General features: G+C 46.7%; 1 protein-coding gene across 1 annotated transcript in view; it reads left to right on the top strand.

Moving 5' to 3' along the window:
• The first annotated feature begins 3,442 nt into the window (after positions 1-3,442).
• The window catches only part of LOC139221909 (serine/threonine-protein kinase BRSK2-like), a 137,233-nt gene continuing 120,030 nt past the window's right edge, over positions 3,443-20,645 (top strand). The window contains exon 1 of the mRNA XM_070854210.1: positions 3,443-3,536. Within this exon, the coding sequence (XP_070710311.1) occupies positions 3,443-3,536 (94 nt within the window). The remainder of the gene's footprint in view (positions 3,537-20,645) is intronic.

Here is a 20,645-nt window from a genome sequence, read left to right as displayed (position 1 = left end):
ATCAGACTCACCTTGTAGAGGCTCCTTCTTCAGACACCTTCCTGACATAATTACCCTCAGGAGGGGTAAAGACTACTCACCCTGTCTGTGTCTCGAGGAAGAAGTATTTTTAATATCGGGCCAGAATGCACCTACAAACCAGCAGATTTAATCTGGTTTCCTCAAATTAAGTTCTATGTGATACACACTTGATTTATGACCAGATATCTGCAGAACCAGTGTCACTCCCATCGGCCGGACTTTAGGTTCACTGCTAATTAGCACGTGTTAGCATGCTAATGAGATCAGCATCACACCTACTAAAAAAATCAACATGTTAGCGTTCATATTATAAGCATTTTAGCATGCTGGCGTTAGCATTAGCTTGCTTTGGGCTCCCGTTTAAAATATCAGTGATTAGCATGTGCAGCTAATCAATTAGATAGTTGGATAAGTAGTTGCCGGAGGTAACAGGGCTTTTTCCACTGTTTTGGTTGATGTTAGCTTAGCATTTTTACTAGCATGGAAAAGTTTGCACTAATTTTTTTTTTTATAACTGTAATTATATTTTGGTTCTTAAAGGGTCAGCATTGGGTGGAAATGAATTCAGATACCGCTATCGATATCAGCATGTGTTCAAATGTGGACAAAACCCAAACCTACTAATGAACTGGTCCTCGTTAGCATCTTCAGGTAATTAATTGGCTAGTCGGATAAGCTGTTGTGGGTGATAACTGGGCGTTAGCTTAGCATTTTCACTGGCATTAGCCAACATTAGTCATTATTATTATTATTTTGTGTGGTTTATAAAATGCAAAAGCTCCAAAATAAATAAAATTGAAACTGAAATGGCATTTTTTTATTACAAAGAGAGAGAAAAGGTGCCGCTGGGTACTTCCAGACACAGAATCCTGGTTCAAGTGTGAACTCGACTCAACCTGCTCCCTGTCTAATCAACTAGTCCTGGTCTCGTGTGTGCCGTAAAAACACTCGGCTGTTGTGGTTTTGACCCAGACTTCAGCGGCGGGCCCTCTCCACAGAGGCCCGGCTCATTATGGCAGATTATTCCACGTCGGGGTGATTAGAGGACGCTGCGGTTTTACAGCCGCGATGTCGTCTGCAGCTGTCTCACAGCGTTACAGCCACCGGGGGATCAGACGGCAGGGATCAGGCTGGAGAGCACGCAGGGTGGCGTGAATCTGAGAGAACACTCATGATTGATCTGTGGACAGGGGTCACGACCTCCTCCTGTGTGGCTGATGGTGTGGTGGTGGTGGAGGGGGGGAGGGGGGTGTTACATTAATTAACAGGAAGTAATTTGGGGGAAAGCTGTCCCGTGGCGACCAGGTCTGACGTGGTAAAATGGAGCCCCCCCACCCCCGTCTTTGTTAGAGACATGGATTTGAAGGGGGGTGGGCGGGTGAAGGGGGGTAGATAAGGAAGAGGGAGGCAGCAGCAGGAGGGAGGGAGGGAGGGAGGGAGGGAGGGGTGGGGGCCCATCTGCCACTGAGCGTGCTGGGTCAAAAGGCTTTTGTTGTGAAGGAGTGATGAGGCAGATAGATGGTCGTTGTCACCAACCGCTGGTTTAATCAAGTGAAAGTGTCCCAGCGTGTAACGTGTTCACCCCCCCACTTCACCAACACACTTTCAACACACACACACACACACACACACACACACATGCCACACACACCGACAAATATTGATTCTTCATCCTAAATCAGTCATTTTTAATTAAGTCTGGCTTAAATGGATCTGAAATTTGGAAATCAATCAACAGATCAGAAATGTGCATTAAATTTGGACATGAATCTGTTTTTCTCTGCTGCTGTGGAAAAGAGGAGACTCCTCCTCGGTGCATCATGGGACATTTCTGGCTCTCTGCGGCCTTTCATGTGTTTTATTTTGTGCTCAATTTGGGTTATTTATAGATTTATGAGAAGAGCAGGTTTGAACAGTGGCAGCCTCTCATCTCCCACTGTCACCTCGACCCGAATTCAATCACCAACCCCTGCCATGCGAGCCCAGTGCGCATGCGTGTCCTCTAATTAAAGCAGCTGCGTCAAAGCCGGATGGCAGCGGAAGTTGGGCAAGCTGGCCTTCAAAATAAAAGGAGAATGTTCAGAAAAGCTTGAGAATCAGACTGAAAACGGGTTTAAACTGCAAATCAAAGCACTGAAAATCAATGTTTTTTGTAATAGTAGTAATAATGATATTAAAAAGAAGAGGAAAATATGGCATTGATTTTCTATTTTAGGGGTTAATGTTTTTAATTGCACCTGCAACTTTTACAGAACACAGAAAGATAATCAGCTTCTATGTTGATCATTGATTATTAATCACGTAGAGCTTTTCATATTTAAGAACTTTTATGTTTCTTATATAATAGTTAAATCAAATTTAATTGAGTTTTGGACTGTTGGTTGAACATTTAAAATAATTGGGATCTTCTAGTCGACCAAAGTTTTCATCAATAAATAGAAAATATAGGTTAAACATTCATCTGTAATGAACGTAGGCTGATGGTTAATGGATTATTTGTCAACTATAAAGCCAATCACCACCTGTTTTGTTCATCAATAATCATTTTAAGCCATTTTTTAAAGAAAAAGATATAAAAATTCTCTGATTTCAGCGTCTCTAATGTGAATATTTTGTGGTTTCTCCTCCTCTGACAGTAAATTAAATATCTTTGGTTTGTGGACCAAACACGACGTTTGAGGACGGAAACACTGATCAACATTTTGTCATTTAATGGGCCAAAGAACGAATGGATGGTCCACAGATGAATCAATAATGGAAACAATCACTGGTTGTAACCCTATTTGATAATTCCTCTATTAGATAAACAGAGTACAAAGGTCCAGGCTTTTAAAAATAATGTACAGTATCTGATGCACCGAGAAGCAGTTTGAGTTTTATGGATTTCTTTTTCACTGCAGCAGTCCTGGCTCAGAGGAGAGTGGCCCTTATTGTGAAAGGCCCAGCCGGAAGTGTCCGCTCACATGGACGGTGTGCTGGTGCAGGCTGCTGGAGCGGCAGGCAGCGGCGGCAGATAGATGCTGTCCCATCATCAGATCACACCCAACGGGGCTGCAGCGCACCGCTCCACCGGCACCACCACCATGACACCCCGGCTCAAAGGCGCAATCTGAGCCGCACCGAGGACCAGACCTGCGGAGGACGTGGACACGGACACGGACACGGACGTGGACGCACAGGGACACGGACACGGACACGCACGCATCCGCGCACGGAGAGAGCAGTCTTGCAGCCAAACACAGACAGGGACGCCGACCGAGGCGAACTCCACTGCGCCGAGGATTTTCGCGCTTTTCGCTCCAGAAACGCGCCCCGCACGGACCTCCTCTCCCCCTCCCCTCCCCCCTCCCCTCCCGGGCAAGAAGAAGAGAGATAACTCCCCGTGAGTCATTTCACAACCAAAAGAAATAGAAATAAAAAAATGTCATCGTCGGGGAAGGACGCCAACAGCGGGCATTACGCCAACTATGTGGGACCGTACCGCCTGGAGAAGACGCTGGGCAAAGGACAGACAGGTTAGTGAGAGCCTCCCCCCTCCACCTCCACCTCCCCCTCCTCCCCCCCTGAGAGGCTCCAGATGCGGGTGGTGCTGTCGGGACTCTCCTCAGCACCACCGCGCCTGCCTCACTCTCACCAGGCTGCAGGGTTTGCTGCTCTGACTGCGGAGAAATGTGTGATAAGTGCGGATGTTTGTGGTGTTTGTGAGAGCAGCTGCTTCATCCTGATGATGATGATGGTGGTGCTGATGCTGCTGCTGCTGCTGCTGATGATGATGATGAAGATGATGGTGGTGGTGGTGCGCCTTTAATCCTTGTTGTCAGGCAGAGAGGGCTCGGTGATAATGGGCCCTTGTGATTTTTCTTGTCTCTAATTCCGTTATAGCATCCATCTGTCACATGGGCTGCGCTCTGCAGAAGAGGCAGAGCAGTGATGCTGCACTGCCGGTGCCTGCACACACACACACACACACACACACACACACACACACACACACACACACACACACACACACACACACACACACACACACAGCTCATGGGTTAACAAGCCTATACAGCAGCCTACTGTATATACACACACACATACTGCAGCTGCAACACCACACATTTCTGCACATTAGTTCCAGTGCTGCATTCTGCTGAGCTCATTTTTGGGCCGTTTCTCGATGGGTGAAGGCGACAAGCTGGCCGACGTGTTCTGCCGCCGACGGGCCCTCTGCTGTGCCGTGTGTCACACGGTGTGTTTACGTGCAGGAAACATCCCAAACTGATTGTTATTCCATGAGTCATGATGGGAGAGATGTGCTCGCTGCGTGTTGGGACGCTGCTATAGCCGTTACATGATCATCTGGGAGGCTGGAGGCTGTCTAACATTTAGTCTGCCTTCAGTGGGTGGACAAAATATTAGAAACCCCCCTCAGTCCTGCTGTATGTCACCGTGCTGCATCTGTTCAGGTACAATGTCAAGCTGCCTTTCACAAGTGATTCTGCAGAGAAATCTTGTGTCAAAGTCTCAGGTGAGCCAAGAAAACGTTGCATCATGAGTTACATTCATAAAGAAATCCTACAAGACATTTCCAGTGATGGTCCGCTAACAGCTGGGTCGATCTCATCGCCAACATTAAGCAGTGATGTAACTATTAAAGCACTGCGCCTCAAAAGAAGATTCAAAATATCACAAAAGGTGGAGGTTCCTTTAAGAAGACGGGGCTGGGGTACCATAACAGCATTAACAAGTTCTGGTTCTTCCTCGTGTGTTTCTGTTTCCGGACATACTTTGTAGAAAAGGTGACCTCAGGAGTGACCTTTGCTGTGGGAGAAGTGGCGCTGATGCCGATTACGTATTTTCCTTCAGCCGATCACGAGAGTGTCTGCAGCTCAGTGTCCAACTGTCCACTTTGTGTCCAGTCCTTTCTTTGGTTTGTCAGCCGTTCTGTTCCTTGTTGTATCAACATGTCTGCTGGACCAATCATGATCAGCAGACCCCCTGAAAATACCTTTTCTATGACGCCGTGTTTCCTGGACTTTACGCAGGTACCTCTGCAGGTAGTTCCCCCCCTCATTCAGCTGGTCGTCGAGCTGAAAATGCTGCGACGTCATCGTCAACGTTGAGGTGTTAACGTTCCCGCCATCATTCGCTGACAAACTGTAAACTAGACTCACCCAGACACACACACTTTGCCCTGTGTCTTAAAGGAGTCTGCAGATTGATAGAAAAATCAGTCCCAGTGAGTGAGTCGAGCTAAATCAGAGCCGTGCAGCTCACTGAGCAGTGATCATACTTAGATCCAGAGCTGCAGCGATGCTACAGACGTTACTCTGTGTTTCCTCAAACCTGCTGTGATTATTTGTTTTGTCCACTTCGGCGGCCAGTCGTCGTCTTTTAACTGGTGAACATCATCCAGTAGTTGTGGAGCCACATGTCGTCCGATGAATGTCGGTCTGATGTTCTCTCTCTCTCTGTTTGCTCTGTTTTGGTCTCCACCACCTCTTGGGGGGACATACAGCTCCTCTCTTACTGCGTCCGTCAGTGTGCTGTGGGTTTTTAGAGCTGCTCCTCTGAAAGACGATGCTGTGAGAGCTGTGAGCGAACCCAGGAGGACAGCAGCTGCCACATTAATGATAATAATACTAATAATACTAATAATCAGTATTGATCATAGCTGCTGCAAAAATCACAGGAGAAGTCGTCTTTAAAAAGCCTTTGTGGTGACGTAAGACCTAAAAACAGACTCAGATGCTGCTGGTCATAAATTCTTCATCAGTCCTCTGTCTTTGGACTCTCTGATGAAGGATTTATGTCGTGATATAATGAGAGCCGAGGAGCTTTCTGCTGTTTTTGGGGGCTGCTTTTATCCAAAGAACGCCTCAAACTAGCTCTCCTACCCAAACAGTGTTACTGGATTCTAGTTGTTTTAAGTTCCTGCGGTGGAAAAGGCCCAGTAGGTGATCCAACCCAGTAAACACAATGGTTTCCTGTAGGAGCGCAGCACGAATGCCACGCTGATTTGTTGCTATTGTTAGCGCAGCTATGTGGTGGACTGAATGGATGGATGTGGCCGGCTTCTCTGTTTCGGATACCCCGCCATCTGTGGTCACATGCAGCCAGCAATGATCAAGGTGTCTCCCTCCAGTTGCAGTAGGTAGGAGCTGTACGGCGCTCCGCTCCCTCGCCGGGTGAATAATTCATAACCAACCAATTAGCTGGTTGGTAGAGTTGGATTGTAACAGCTGCTGTATTAATTACACAATCCTTCTATTCAGCAGATGGAATAAAGCTGCAGTGGTGTGAATCTAACGCACACAAAGACACACAGATCGTTTGCTTTGTTTTTCCACCAGGATTAATTACAGTAACGGAGTCAGAGGAGGAGTAAAGGCCCGTTTCCACATGTCCGGCGCTCCGTGACTCTGAGATCCGAGTATACGACTCTGGACTTCCAGTTTCCTGCTTGGAAGAGAAGTGGAGCAAAGCGTAGCAAGATAATTCCAAGTAGTTTGAGCCGAGCTCAAAGTCAGATCTGTCAAACTGAAGCGTTATCCGTCAGTAACATGACGGTGTGCACTGAGTATTCACTATAATCTATAGGACAGGATGTTGTGCTCTTCTGTCTTACTTCTCTCCCTGTAATAGTCCAGAAAGGTTGAACATATATGACGGTTTAGTAGAAACTATGGAGGTAAATGGTTTGTTCTGTACCTTTTTATTGGTTGTCAGGTGTGTTTGTGACTGTGGGTTCACTGGGATCAACTATTCAACTCCACTCTGTGTATTCCAGCTGTACGCTTCGCTAAGTAGCCTGTTAAATATGCCGGCTCTTCATCTGCACCTTATCGAGGTCTGGAGCCGGGCTGGTTTTTAATAAATCAATTTGAGTGTCAACATCAAATTTATGCACAGTTTTTTAAGGCTTCAGCGTCTTAATTGGGGTTGGAGTTGTGCTTATTGATTTGCCAGTCAGAGCGTTTGAAGCAGGATTAAGAATGTGAATGAATGCCATCTTTTTGTAGCAGCTCCAGAAAAGTGGCCACAAGTGTGATTTACAGCAGCAGGCGGCTGCACAGACTGGATGTGGCAAGTCAGATAGATAGATAGATAGATAGATAGATAGATAGATGATAGATAGATAGATAGATGATAGATAGATAGATAGATAGATAGATAGATGTGCTTTATTGATCCCAGACTGGGACTTTGTATGGTGAACTGCTTCGAGCCCCTCAGCTTCAGCTGAACTGGACTGGTGTCTGGCTGCAGCAAAACTTTAAATAAACATGAACATGATGTCAGACTGTATAAAGAAGAGGAGAAATGGCAATTTAGTCTGATCATAAAGCTGCTCTGCAACTATTAATCACTTCCCATCTTGGTTGAGGAAGTCAATCAGTGACGGTTTCCTTCAGAATATGAAGGCAGCGTTACTTCACTTCACACTGTGACTGTTGTTTGGGTACTTTGGGGGTTTTTTTGGACCATTTGACAGAGACATTAATCAATTTTACTGTCTGAGGGATTCAACAGTAGCTCTATTAGTCAGAAATCAATCCCATAATAAGATCAGTGATCAGAGTGTGTGTGTGTAGTGTGAAGCCCCGTCCATGTTGTACACGGCCGGTTCAGTGTTCCTGACACAGCAGACACATGTTTGGAGCTCACTGTGACTGACTCGTCTGTGGAGCTGGTGAATGTCGTTAAGTGCATATGCATGTAGAGGGGTGTGTGTGTGTGTGTGTGTGTGTCTCTCTCTGTGTGTGTGTGTGTGTGTGTGTGTGGCGGCTGTAGTGCTCATGAAGAAGAGTGATGCTCTGCCTGTTGATGGCTGCTGGTATGAATCGAAGGCTTCAGTGCTGAGCTGGCAGACAGGGAAGCCTGTATATCATTAGGGCTCCTCCACTAGTGTGGGGCCAGCCCACGCTCTTTGTTAGTGTGTGTGTGTGTGTGTGTGTGTGTGTGTGTGTGGGAAACACAGGAGATGTCTGAGGGAGTGGACGAATGGCTCTTGTTCTTCAGATGTCAGACATGAACCACAGTAGCTGATTTGGATGCAGTTTCTTAACGTGCATCAGAGCACAGCAGTCGACATGTTTACTCAGCAGCTAATAAGGCAAGAATCAGCAACATGATTATGTTTGAATAGTGTTTAAATGGCTGTTGGCTCCTCTGTTAAAGGTCAAGTCTGGCATTACTTTATTTATTATCATCCATTAATAAAGAGGAAAAAAAAAACAGCGTTGAATTCATCAGAAACGACTTCTTTCAGAACCAGTGCTGAATTTTTCATTGAAAAAAACCATCAAATGTCCCAGATTGTAGATGTGAAGTGCTCCATAACACACGTAGTTCTTCAGTGATGGTTATTAAAGAGAGTACAGGCTGAAACCGGCAACTTCAGATTCAGATAAACTTCAGAAAATCCAGATTTCCCTTATGAACGACACCTTCTGGTCCTCCATCAACGCTCCTCGTGGCTTTTCTGTTTCTGATTTGAGCTAAACGATGGAAACCACATGCCTGTTTGTGACGGTGCCTCCGCTGTAGAAACATTTTTCCTGCCCTCCATCTGCCGTTGGCGCCATAGCAACCCAGCGTAATGACATCATATGCAAATGAGTTAGTCAAACAAAACCAATCAGTCAAATCTGAGCCAACATCAGCTGTTGCTAAATGACAGTTTTGGATACTCAGACTAAAAACGCTGCAGATAGTCCACCAGTGGAAGGTTTCTGTGTTTGTTTGATGAATAACTTCAGTATCAGTTGATGATTGGCTTGTTTAAATGGCACATGACTAAGTTTATAGTCAGAACACCATGATGCCGATCACAGGAGTTATCGATTCAGTTATCGATCAGACCAACACGGAGACCGTTCACCGCTTTGAGCTTCTCGGATGAAGATGTGCTGCTTTTCTGTTTCTGTATCGCTGAATATCTTCGGGTCGAGCTGTCGATCACATAAAACAAGCAATTTGAGCACAATTTTTACTTTTTTTTAACCATTTTCTGACATTTTCTAGACTAATGGCGGTCGCTACAGTCCGGCTCAGTGTGTTTCCTTAGCTTGTAGCCACAGGCTTCATCAGAGGTGGAGAATAAAACACACGTGAACAGACACAATGATAAAAAACCACTGCTGCTAGCTGCAGCCTCGACCACCGAGCTGTGTTTGAGCTCGTTCTCCTGTTGTGGCATCTTTTTTAAAATTCCCCACTCGGTCAAAGGTTTGCTTCTCTGTCGCCGCTCATGAGACGGGTTGGAACAATGCCGTCATGGTGTGCGTCTGGTGGTCGAGGCTGAATGGCGAGAGGCTGCGCTGACTCGGAACAATTAGTCAGTGTGTCTTCATGTGTGTGTTTGGGGTGGGGGGGGGGGGGGGGGGGAGTTGAAGTACTTCTGGTTTCCCAGGCTCCATACAGCGCTCATTTTCTAAGTGTCGGCCAACAGTGGGGACGGTTGTCATGGTTTCATCTCTCCTCCCGCGACAATGGCCGCTCTTTTCCTCCTCGGTGATCGGTGCACAGCCGATCTCTTCCTCCTCTTGTCCGCTGCTCTGTCTTCACTCCTCGGGCCCCCGCTTCTGCTTTGTGATCAACTTTATACACTTTGTGAGAGCAAGAGGGTGAAAGGATGCAAATCCTCTTAGACTGCTGCTCTATTATGGAGTCATGAGTGTGTGCACGTCCTCCTGCCACTGGCTGTGGTGCACAAAACAAAGAGCGCTGGTTTAATTCAAGGTGATGTGGATTACTGAGCGAGCCAGATAAATATAGATAGATAGATATAAAGGGAGACATTTAATATTTCAATATTTGATGTGTCATAAATGACCCCTACATGTGGTGAAAGGGACTGTCAGTATACAGTAGCATGTGAAGTGATGTTGGGCTGCCTGCTAGTGTTATGTAGAGCAGCAGGAAGTACCCTGGAAGTTTGAAAATGAGAAGCGAAGAATATTCGACGAGCCTGCCGAGCACTGGGCTTGTGTTTGCCCAAGAACTAGATGTGGGTCCAAACTCTTTGTACATAAACAAATAAGATGATCTAGAAATTCTGCTGAGGAGCTTTTTATTTGAGAATTGTGACCTGGTGACATTTTACAGCTGAAAAACAAACATGTCTTTCTATCGCTTGTTATTTATCAGCCAGCGTCAGACACCGATACCAAAATACTTTATATATATATATATATATATATATATATATATATATATATATATATATATATATATAATTTGTTTGTATTAATGCCTCTGTCCATCCGGTCTGTCAGTAACGATGACACACTCGTCAAACCAACAGTATTTGAAAGAAAAACCTACAACATTACTTTGTTGAGCACGTCGGGGACGACTGATGCTGCCGCGGGGCTCAGCGGGTGGAGCAGGTCACCTGGTGAGCACGGGGTCGGTGGTTTGATCCACAGCTCCACCTGTCAAAGTGTCTACGGGGACGTTATTGAACCCCAGTCGCTCCTGATGGTTTGCCCTGAATGGTGGCTCGCTGCCATTGGTGTGTGTGTGAATGGTGAACGGTGAAGCCTATAAAGTAAAGGTCTGTCTACCAAAGTGTGAACATGGAGGATGATGGGAAACGGGTGAGCATGTAGCATGTGTGAGCTTCAAATACAGAGAGCCAGCTTCTGATCCAGTAGATCTGTTAGAGACACATGGATCACTCAGACGAGTCAGTATCAAAAAAATCCCTCCGACTCTGAGGGTAAATACGCCGGAAAGACAGTGACATCATTCCTTTTTATTTACCCCTGTGTGTGTGTGTGTGTGTGTGTGTGTGTGTGTGTGTGTCCCTGCTGTATTGTAATGAAAGTGTCATGTTATTGACGTGAAACATCCTAAAGACTGTCGTCCCCTGGCTCCAGCAGAGGAGAGCTGTGCTGCTGTGTGTGTGTGTGTGTGTGTGTGTGTGTGTGTGTGTGTGTGTGTGTGTGTGTGTGTGTGTGTGTGTGTGTGTGTGTGTGTGTGTGTGTGTGTGTGTGTGTGTGTGTGTGTGTGTGTGTGTGTGTGTGGTGGGGGTGGGGGGGGCAGCAGGGAGAGCCCCAGCACAGATGGCTTTCTTTAGGTGGCTGATATACAGCTTCATTATCAGCAGGTTGCAGGTGGTAACACTCCCATGACTCTCTCTCTCTCTCACTGCGTATGTGAGTATAGGTGTGTGTGTGTGTGTGTGTGTGTGTGTGTGTGTTAATTTACTAGGAGGATTTCTAGTGGAAGTGTTTCTCTGGACTTGCAGGCTTTGCTTCATTATGCTGCATTAAGTGAAAAACAACCCAAAGTATTTCTGCCTCCTCATTTGCATACAGAGGCTGAAATGAATGAAACATTTTGAGTTCCTCCTCTTCTTCAGCGTGTGTGTGTGTGTGTGTGTGTGTGTGTGTGTGTGTGTGTCCCTCAGGCCAGAGGTGTCGGACCTTTATTGTGTTTGCATTTTAAATTGCATCATCATCATTTTCTATTAATTAAATTCCCTGTTAATGCTACTGATGCTAACTGAACACTGGGTTTCTCTCCCTGTGTGACTCCTTCCTGGTTCTTAGTTCTTTATGTATCGTAGGAGAGGGTTTTCTCCATATCTGCCCTCGCTGCAGGGTTTTAGGGACGTATTAGTGTGTTTTGGTGTCTTGCAGCCCTCAGTGAGCAGCGCTGGGAGGACTGAGCTCCAGGAAAGAGCAGATGGGAACATTCCTTCATTTTCTCCCCGTCCTCCTGAGCTGCTGTCCCTCCTACCTGCCAGCACCTCTTCTTCTCAGGCAGCATCCAGACTCTGAGTAGCTGAGATGAGCGGAGCTGGAGGGGGAAAGGGGGGAGGAAGTCTTGTCGGGGAGGGGAGGGGGGAGGAGGGGGGGTAATCAAAATTATGGCTAGTGTCAAACACCCCACCTTCCTCCTCCTCCTCCTCCTCCTCCTCCTTTTCCTCTCTCCCCCCCCCTTCTTTTTCTTCATACAGTGCATCCCTTTGGCTTCCCCCCCTCGCTCGCCCGCCCGATCCCAGCTGAGCGCTCGGTTACCATGGCAACCGGAGGAATGCTCTCTTCCGTGGCTGGTTGGAGGTGCTCGCTCGCTCTAGATCTCCACGGACTCTCTTGCTCTGCCTGCAAGGGGAGATGGGTGTGTGGGGGGGGGGTTGAGCCATTAAACAATGCCTGAGAAACTACCACCCCCCATCTCTCTCTCTCTCTCTCTCTCTCTCTCTCTCTCTCTCCCTCTACATCTCTTTCACTCTTATGTTTTCCCTAAGTCGCTCACTTCCTCCTCCTCCCTCCTTCCCTCCTTCCCTCCTTCCGTCTCTCGGAGGTTGTCAGGCTGAAGCTCCAGACTGCCTCTGAGTCCCTGCCGCTCCAATGAGTCATCATCGGGAGGCGGCACCAATTTTCATCTTCCGAGCCCGTCTAATCTTCTCTGTCTGCCAGCTTCTCCTCACAGGACACATTCAGCCTGATGCACCAACCCCCCCCCACCTCCTTCTGATGCACGCTGGATCTGAATCTGGCCAATATAGTGTTAGTTTGTGGTGCTGTCACTGTGGGAGGGGTTGTGTAGTTTCACTGTCAGGAAACTGGAGCCGTGATCCACTTTGAGTTGGAGTTACTCCACTTTTTGTTTGTTTCCACGCTGCAGCGTGTAGAGAGAGCCGTGCTCAGAGTAGCCGCGGCGAGGCGGACTCTTAATAGACGTCGCTCTCAGAAGTGCCGGGCGAATTAATGATGCAAGAAAAAGAAAGCAAAACGATTTTCAGATCAGATAAAGAATATCTTTGATAGCGTGGGAACAGGAAGAACAAAGTCTGTTTATCGTGTCTGCGGAGAGATGCTGCTGCTGCTGCTGCCGCTGGTGGTGGGATTCAATTAGCTCGAGCCACGCTTTCCTCATCTGCCTCACACACACACACACACACACACACACACACACACACACACACTCACACACTCTCTGGGTTGCTCTCCCTGTTTGTTCCTGGGTCGCCCTGAGCTCGGAGTTTGTTTAGATTGCTGTCACCTCGCCTGTGGCTGTCAGTCAGTCTCCCTGTGCAAGTCAGCAGGCTGCTGCTGAAATATTCAGGTGTGTGTGTGTGTGTGTGTTTGTGTTTGTCCGACTGCTGTGATTATTATAGAAGTTCCACGGATGTCAACTTTTTTTGTCCGTGATTTCTGAGCCGTGTAACGTTGAATATCTGCTGCTGTCAGAACAGTCTGATTCTGTTAGTAGGCTTCTGGTTGCAGCTGTATTGACAAACCTTTTCTTAAATGTAGTGAAGAAAGAGACAGTTTGTTCAGTAAAATCAGTGATTCAATTAAAAAACAAGTCATTTAGTTTCTTATTCTTTTCCCGCTGGACCAAAAACACACTGAACTGTAACCTCAAACCCTCTAGCCCCCTAGCTACTCTGTCTGCTACCCACATCAAACACATCAGACAACATAAAACAGCTCTTCACTGGTCCACTGTGGTGACCATGCAGCAGTCTGAGTCCTCCACTGTGCCTCTGCCTCTGTGCAGCAGTGGGCAGATCCTCCCTCTCTGTGCTCTGCTCTCCGTTACCTCCGCTGTGCGTGCAGGCTCGTGTCCTGAATTTATCCCCAGTCAATTATGTTCATTACCTGGTAGGCAGAGCTTTAATCAACTCCTGCAGTGTGCACGCACAACTTGATAATTGTGAAGCGAGCGCCGGTGATTGTGTTGTTGTCCCGCTCGTCTTTGCAGCAGCGAAGTCGATATGTTCTCGTGCACGTTCGGGACCTCGCTGCCTCCCGCCGTCACGGCCCCGTCTGACTTCACGATGCCGATGACTTCTGGATGGATCAGCTGGAAGGAAATGAGGTTTGGAGAACCTGCTGGGCAGCGGCGGTGCCACCGGGCTCTATCAGGCCCAATCATCGGCACTTATCAGCCTGATTGCAGCACCTGTTAAGACGGAGATGCTGAAGGCGCTCGCCCTGCAGCGAGAGAAGTGGAGGGGCAGAGGTGCTGTCAGCCATCTAACAGCGCTGCCAGTGCAGATGTCCGGCTATTTATGTCTCATTTGCTGCTGCGCTGCTGGTCCACAGAGAGGAAGGAAACATTTCATCAGTGTGGTGCTGAAACATTTAGTCTGTTAGCTGACTGATTAAACAAAAACCTCTTTTCTTACAGTAGATTCAGAGAACTGGGCCTTTTTTTGTAACCGGCTTATATTTGGGGGTTAAACTGGGATTTGTTAGGAGGGGTGGGGGGTGGGGGGCTTTGTGCAGTGATTGGTTGGAGGTGTTGGTGGCGTGGTCTCCACCAAACCATCACAACAACAACAACAACCAAACCTAAAAAGAGAAACAGGAATGAGAGCAGCAGGACGCTGAGGGCGACATAGTTTTAGATTTGTTACTGTGAAATGTAAATTATACTAAATTTACCATTTAAGCTGTTATTGGACTGAATACTATTTCATAATAAATACCAGTTTTATAAGAGAGTTTACAGTTGAAGCTAAATATTTGTGTTGGTTGGTAATTTAAAGATTTGTGTTATTGTGTGTTACACAAATTAGGAAGTAACCCTTTAAAACACCAAAGTCACACAATAACACAAACTAACTAATCGATGGAGGCAGCAGCTCCTGTGTCCTGTTCTCTAAAATCCCTGTTTTAGTGAATGTAGTCTGGTGTGTGTGCTGTTTGTGGTTAAACCAAAAGGATCTTCCAGGTCTCTCTCTGTAGGGATCCTTTCCATGATGCTGTCACACACTCAGAATAACACTCTGAGCCTGAGTCTGAGGTAATCTACTTTTTGTTTAACCAGAGAAAACCATTATGTTGCTCTCTTCAAAGCCACCAGACTCCATTGACAAAACCACAAATTTTACATGGCAGTTGCTGGTCTACTGCTGCACTGATTTGTTAGTTTGTTTGTGTTATTGTGTGACTTTGGTGTCTTAAAAGGTTAGTTTGGATTCAAAACAATATTTCTGTAACACACAGTAACACAAATAAACTAAGTGATGTTGCCATGACTCCCGTGCTCTGTGAGGTAAAATCCCTGATTTAGTGAATGGAGTCTGGTGTGTGTGCAGAGAGCGATATAACGGCTGTTTGTGGTTAAATCAAAAGGATCTTCCAGGTCTCTCTCTGTAGGGATCCTTTCCATGATGCTGTCACACACTTAGAATAACACTCTGAGCCTGTCAGTGGATCAAACAAGCTCTTTTAGTGGACCTACTGTGATCAGGTGCAGTTGTCCCAAAGGATCACGTTGCAGCCATTGCAGCCCGTTTGGTGGCTGCTGGCTGAGGTGATCTACTGGACCAGTTCCAACACTTTTTGTAGTCAAAAACAGGTTTAAAAATGCTGTTTTTACCGCTTAACAGTCTCCATAATGAGCAGGTGGACTGGAAAACTCATTTGACACGAAGATTTTTAGGTTACAGCCGTCTCACCAGCCGAACTGAACGGACAAACACACCAGAGGTCATTTGAACCGAACGGGTCGGGTGTGTCAGCCTTACCTGCTGCAGAGCTGCTCAGGCCACCAGCTGCCTATCTGCCATCTCCTGTTTAATCCAGTCCCACTTCCCGTCAGGTCTGACAGCCCGACCGGCACGTCTTCACCTGCTGCCGTATTCCAACAGAGACCAATTTAATGCCTCAATCAATAGCTGGTAATCAAACGGGAATGGGTTATGGCTCCAGATAAGCCCCTTATGGTCCCGCAGTCCTCTTCCTCCAGCCAAAAACTTAATGAAATTGAGCATAAATCCCCCTTCTCTCTCCCGCTCAAAAACTCTCTTTCATCCCTTTCCAAAAGCAATCTGTACTTTCCCCCTGAGTCAGCAGTCAGAGCGAGCAGGACTGAAGCAGGGAAATTACCATTTGAAGAGCCGCTTTACTTCCCTCTCTCTCTCTGATCCGGCCCTGTGCCCACGCTCGACCCTCACTTCATTTCCTGGCAATATGGAGTTTTTGGTATCTCGTATTAGATAAATAAACTCCCCTCCTTCGGTCCACTTAAAACCCCTGACTGGTGCATGATGGGATGGCCGAGTACCTTCGGTAACGAGCGACTTCACAGTGGAGTTTCACGGATGGAAAGTCCAGTCAGGTGTAAAGCCTTAATGAGCCTTCTGCGGTTTTGCTCATTAGCATTACCCACGAGCATCGGCGGCACGCGGAGGAAGACGGGCCTCGGCGCGGCGCTCGGCGCTCCACCTTTTGGCTCTGGATGAACCCCGTCCTGCCTCACAGTTAGGCGTCCAGTCCGTCAGCGGCAGAAGAGCTGCGGCGCCGAGAGCCTCCGTGAAACATCCAATCATGTGGGATAATCACATTAAGGGACGGGGGGACGGGGGGGACGGGGTGTGAGCCACGCCATTATACTCACTTTACTGGTAGTGCTGGCAGGTAGCACTGCCCCCAGGTGTGTGTGTGTGTGTGTGTGTGTGTTAGGTTGTAAATGGCACAATGCATCTCAATAACAAGCATTCCTGAATACACACACATGAAAGATGCACACATGCAGTCACACACGTGTTGACGGAGGGTTTGGGTGTGACGACAGCTAAGCTCTGTCAAAGGTACAACCTTGGTCTCACCTTTTTTAAAGTCTGAATTAAGTTTAGATTAGATCAGGGTTGGGGTTAGTCTAACCGTGTGTGTGTGTGTGTGTGTGTGTGTGTGTGTTGCAGTATTTTCAGGGAGTGCTCTGTCTCTGACCTGCAGTGTGTGTGTGTGTGTGTGTGTGTGTGTGAGTGCTGTTAGGCTGCAGTGCTGCATTACAGCAGAGGCTGGCTGCAGCCCCTCTGCAGTGATCACACACACACACACACACACACACACACACACACACACACACACACACACACACGTGTCTTGATGGTGTTGTCGGAGGAGAAAAAAGGGTCCTTGGCTTTAATGCATTATTTGTGAAACTCTTGTATTACACTATGTAGCTATGGTTACCAGAGTGTGTGTGTGTGTGTGTGTGTGTACATGAGGCAAACAGACACACTGCAGGTGTAGATGACTTCCATGGGCACGCCTAGAGGCTGTAAATGCGTAGATAAATAAATTACCGTGCTAAATAATGTGGCGATAAACATCACCTTTAGCTGCTAGCAGCAGCGGCCTCCAGAGACTAGCACGGTGTGTGTGACGCTTGCTGCTGATGTTGTTAATCCTCTCTGACCTCTCCTCTCACCCCACATACAACACACAATCTGATATGTGCATTCACTTCTATTAAAACATAAAAAAACCCCCAAACGTTTCCTTTAACATGCTAACAGTGCACCCTGACGTTAGCATGTCAGCACAGGAGCACAGATCGTCCCTGCACACACAGCTTCTCAGTAACGGAGCTTCACCGAGCTTCTCTCCACTAACGTCTCCTCAGATCACACGGGTCCAGACGATGCATTCAAAGCCACAGAGGACAATATTCTAATTAATAATTATTAAGAAGACGACAACCAGTAAATAGATCAAAAGATTTCACCACTGATCCTGTTTTTAGGGGAGTTTTTGTCCAAAATGTTGGAGCCTTCACGTCACTCATCCGTCCACTGCGAGCAGCAGACTGAGCAGCAGGAGATAACAGGAAGCTAAAAACCAAAAGCTTCTGTCTGAGCTCCCTCAGCTGTTGATCCTCAGTGAGACTCTGCTGCGATGAACCCGGTTAATTCTCCTTAACCTGCTACATGAATATAACATCAGAGAGATGATTAATATAACACAGAGCTGTAATTAGCTGTGCTTTATGTGACTTAATGAAAATAAGTCATCAAATCAGCAGATTCTCGCGATTGGTTCGGGGTGAATTAAGGAAAATCGGGTGGATTTAACCTTTTTCCTGCTCGTCTCTGCGATGTCACCGCTGCCTTTCACACCACGTACCAGCATTTTCCCTGAAATGTGTGTGTGCCAGGTCTCCCTGAATATCGATCGCTGCTCCCGTTCACACATGCAGGAAATGTTCTGGGACTTCATGCTAGCTGCGTTCCCACTTACTTTGGTGAGAACAATGTTTGCGTTATTGATATTATTTTCTAGATTAGAGATATTCTGCCATCTTTGTAGAGGCTGATGATGTAGAGGAACGTGAAAGTATGGAGACAAACGATGGTTTGACATGGAAACAGTGGTGTGTCCACATCAGGCTGGTGTGCTTGTGCTTTTTTTAAAAGAGCAAACCGAAGAGGAGGATCTGTGGCATGTTCCAGCCGTAGATCCTCTCTCTCAGCTCCCGTCCTGAATGAGAAGACAATGGGAGAGTGGGTGGTGGGTGGTGGGTGATGGTCGGGACCCAGAACTGCCATCCCAGTGGAACTGGCCTTAATCTGCCGCTAATCCGACCGTCCAGAGTGAAGGAACTGTGAATCATGACGCCCAGAGCTCGCTTGGCTTCACATGGGGGAATGTCTCCACATACTGTGTGTTATAAAGAGGAAGTTGGTCAACGACATCTCCTTAAACTTCTCCTTCTGATGGGGATCTGGTGGGATCTGGTGGGATCCAGAAGTTTGTGTGTTTCAGTCAGAGGAAGCCGACGTCCCTGTTGTTGAGAAAATGTTAGCTGGGTAATGGAGGAGGACGAGGAGGGGGGGGGGCGACAGGAGGTCATGACCCTCATTACACCACCTGCCAGATGGCCCAACAGCGCTGTGTGTGTGTGTGTGTGTGTGTGTGTGTGTGTGTGTGTGTGTGTGTGTGTGTGTGTGTGTGTGTGTGTGTGTGTGTGTGTGTGTGTGTGTGTGTGTGTGTGTGTGTGTGTGTGTGTGTTATCATGGATGAACACAGACATTATTTACTTGAGCAAAAGGGAAAAGCATTGAAAGGGTTTGTTCTTTGATCAGTGATCATATGTTGATGTCTGTGTTTTATTTTATTATTATTATTAATTATTATTATTATTATTATTATCATCATCATTATTATTATTATCATTATTGTTATTATCATTATTATTATTATCATTATTATTATCATCATCATTATTATCATTATTGTTATTATCATTAATATTATTACCATCATTATTATTATTATTATCATTATTGTTATCATCATTATTATTATTATTATCATTATTATTATTCCACATGAAGTGTAAAACTTCCAGGTTTGACTGGAATCAGTCGACTGAACGTTGATCACCAACTATTCTGATTAGTGATAAATCTTCTAATCAAAGTTATCAAATATCTTCTGGCTCCAGGGACTATGTAGTCGGCTAATCTCCACGCCAAGACCTCCTCTGTCCTCACTGTAACACTTCATCTCTATAAACTGATATCTGTATATGAGCACGGACACGTTTTGAAAAGACTCCACATGACCGATAACCTGTTATAGAACTACATCACCAGAACATTCCCAGAACCAAACTCTGGTGCTTTGCCATTTTTTACCTAGATTTTTATTGAATTCTAACATTACACACCACAGAATGGTGAGTCTCTGCAGCAAGGACATCAGATGGACAGGAAAGAAAATGATTAAACAAAAAGAGATCAGGATGATGTACACATGTTGGAGTGGTTATTGTCCCTCCCCCTCTCCAGACTTTGGCTTTATTGATGAGGATCCTTAATATCCTGATTGTTTCTTGCTTTGCTCACATGTTTCCGTCCTGTAGCTGCTGCTGTCTCAGCTTGGAAGAGTCCATCAGTGCACGGCTGCTCCTCTCAATAATGAAATCACCTGGATGGATACCCAGGATATCAGTTAGATAGAGATCATTCTAAATGTGACCAGCGTTGGTTCAAAGACAGAACAGTTTTTAAAAGAATGCACAGATGAAGGAGATGAAGCTGATTGTTGGCTGCAGCCACAGTTACAGTCCTCTGGAGTCATTTATATTAGCTCGTAATAAGATCTAGTTGAATCAATATTAGTCAGGAGCTGATGAATGTGTTTGACATGCAGCACTTTAACGGTTTTACAGTCGTGTCGTCGTAAAGGGCTTCTCTCTCTCTCCTCTCTTCTTCCCTCTTTGGTCAAAGATCCCAGAACTACTAGTTCAATACATCCAAACATTATCCTGTGCTACTGAACACACACACACACACACACACACACACACACACCCTTCTTTTAGCATTGAACTCCTGAGCTCATCACCCCCTTTCTGCCCCGCCGCCCATCCTCTCCTCCCTCGTCCTCCCTCTTTCATCCCTCCCTGTCCTCAGGCGCAGTAACACAGGCGGCCGGGCGGGTTGGTGGGTGTTGGTGGTGTGTGTGTGTGTGTGTGCTCATGTGGGAGGAGGAGGGTGGGGGGTGCAAACCAAGTCAAGTTCCCTTGCTTGACCCTGCTGATGCAGCCTTCGTCCTTCAGGCTAAACCCCCCCCACCCCCCCCATCCATCCCCAGACTCCCACAGTGCTGCTGGTGTTCAGTGAGACGCTGACTGCAGCACTGCAGGGCTGCAGGGCTGCAGGGCTGCTGGGTCGCCGCGGACAGCGAAGGAAAACAGCGTCTCACACACATGAGGGAGGAGCTTCGGAGGAACATCCCTGCTGGGACGAGACACATCGGGATGATTTCAGAGTCAAACGGCAGCCAGAGCGTCTGGAACAGGATGTATTTAGTACACACCATTTAGATTTAATCAATCCCATGATTCCCTTCTGCTAGTTACTAACCTTAAAG

The sequence above is a fragment of the Pempheris klunzingeri genome, chromosome 1 (genome assembly GCF_042242105.1).
Source record: "Pempheris klunzingeri isolate RE-2024b chromosome 1, fPemKlu1.hap1, whole genome shotgun sequence".
Classification (NCBI taxonomy): domain Eukaryota; kingdom Metazoa; phylum Chordata; class Actinopteri; order Acropomatiformes; family Pempheridae; genus Pempheris; species Pempheris klunzingeri.
Note: the sequence above shows the minus strand (reverse complement) of the source record. Positions and strands in the feature narration are given on the sequence as shown.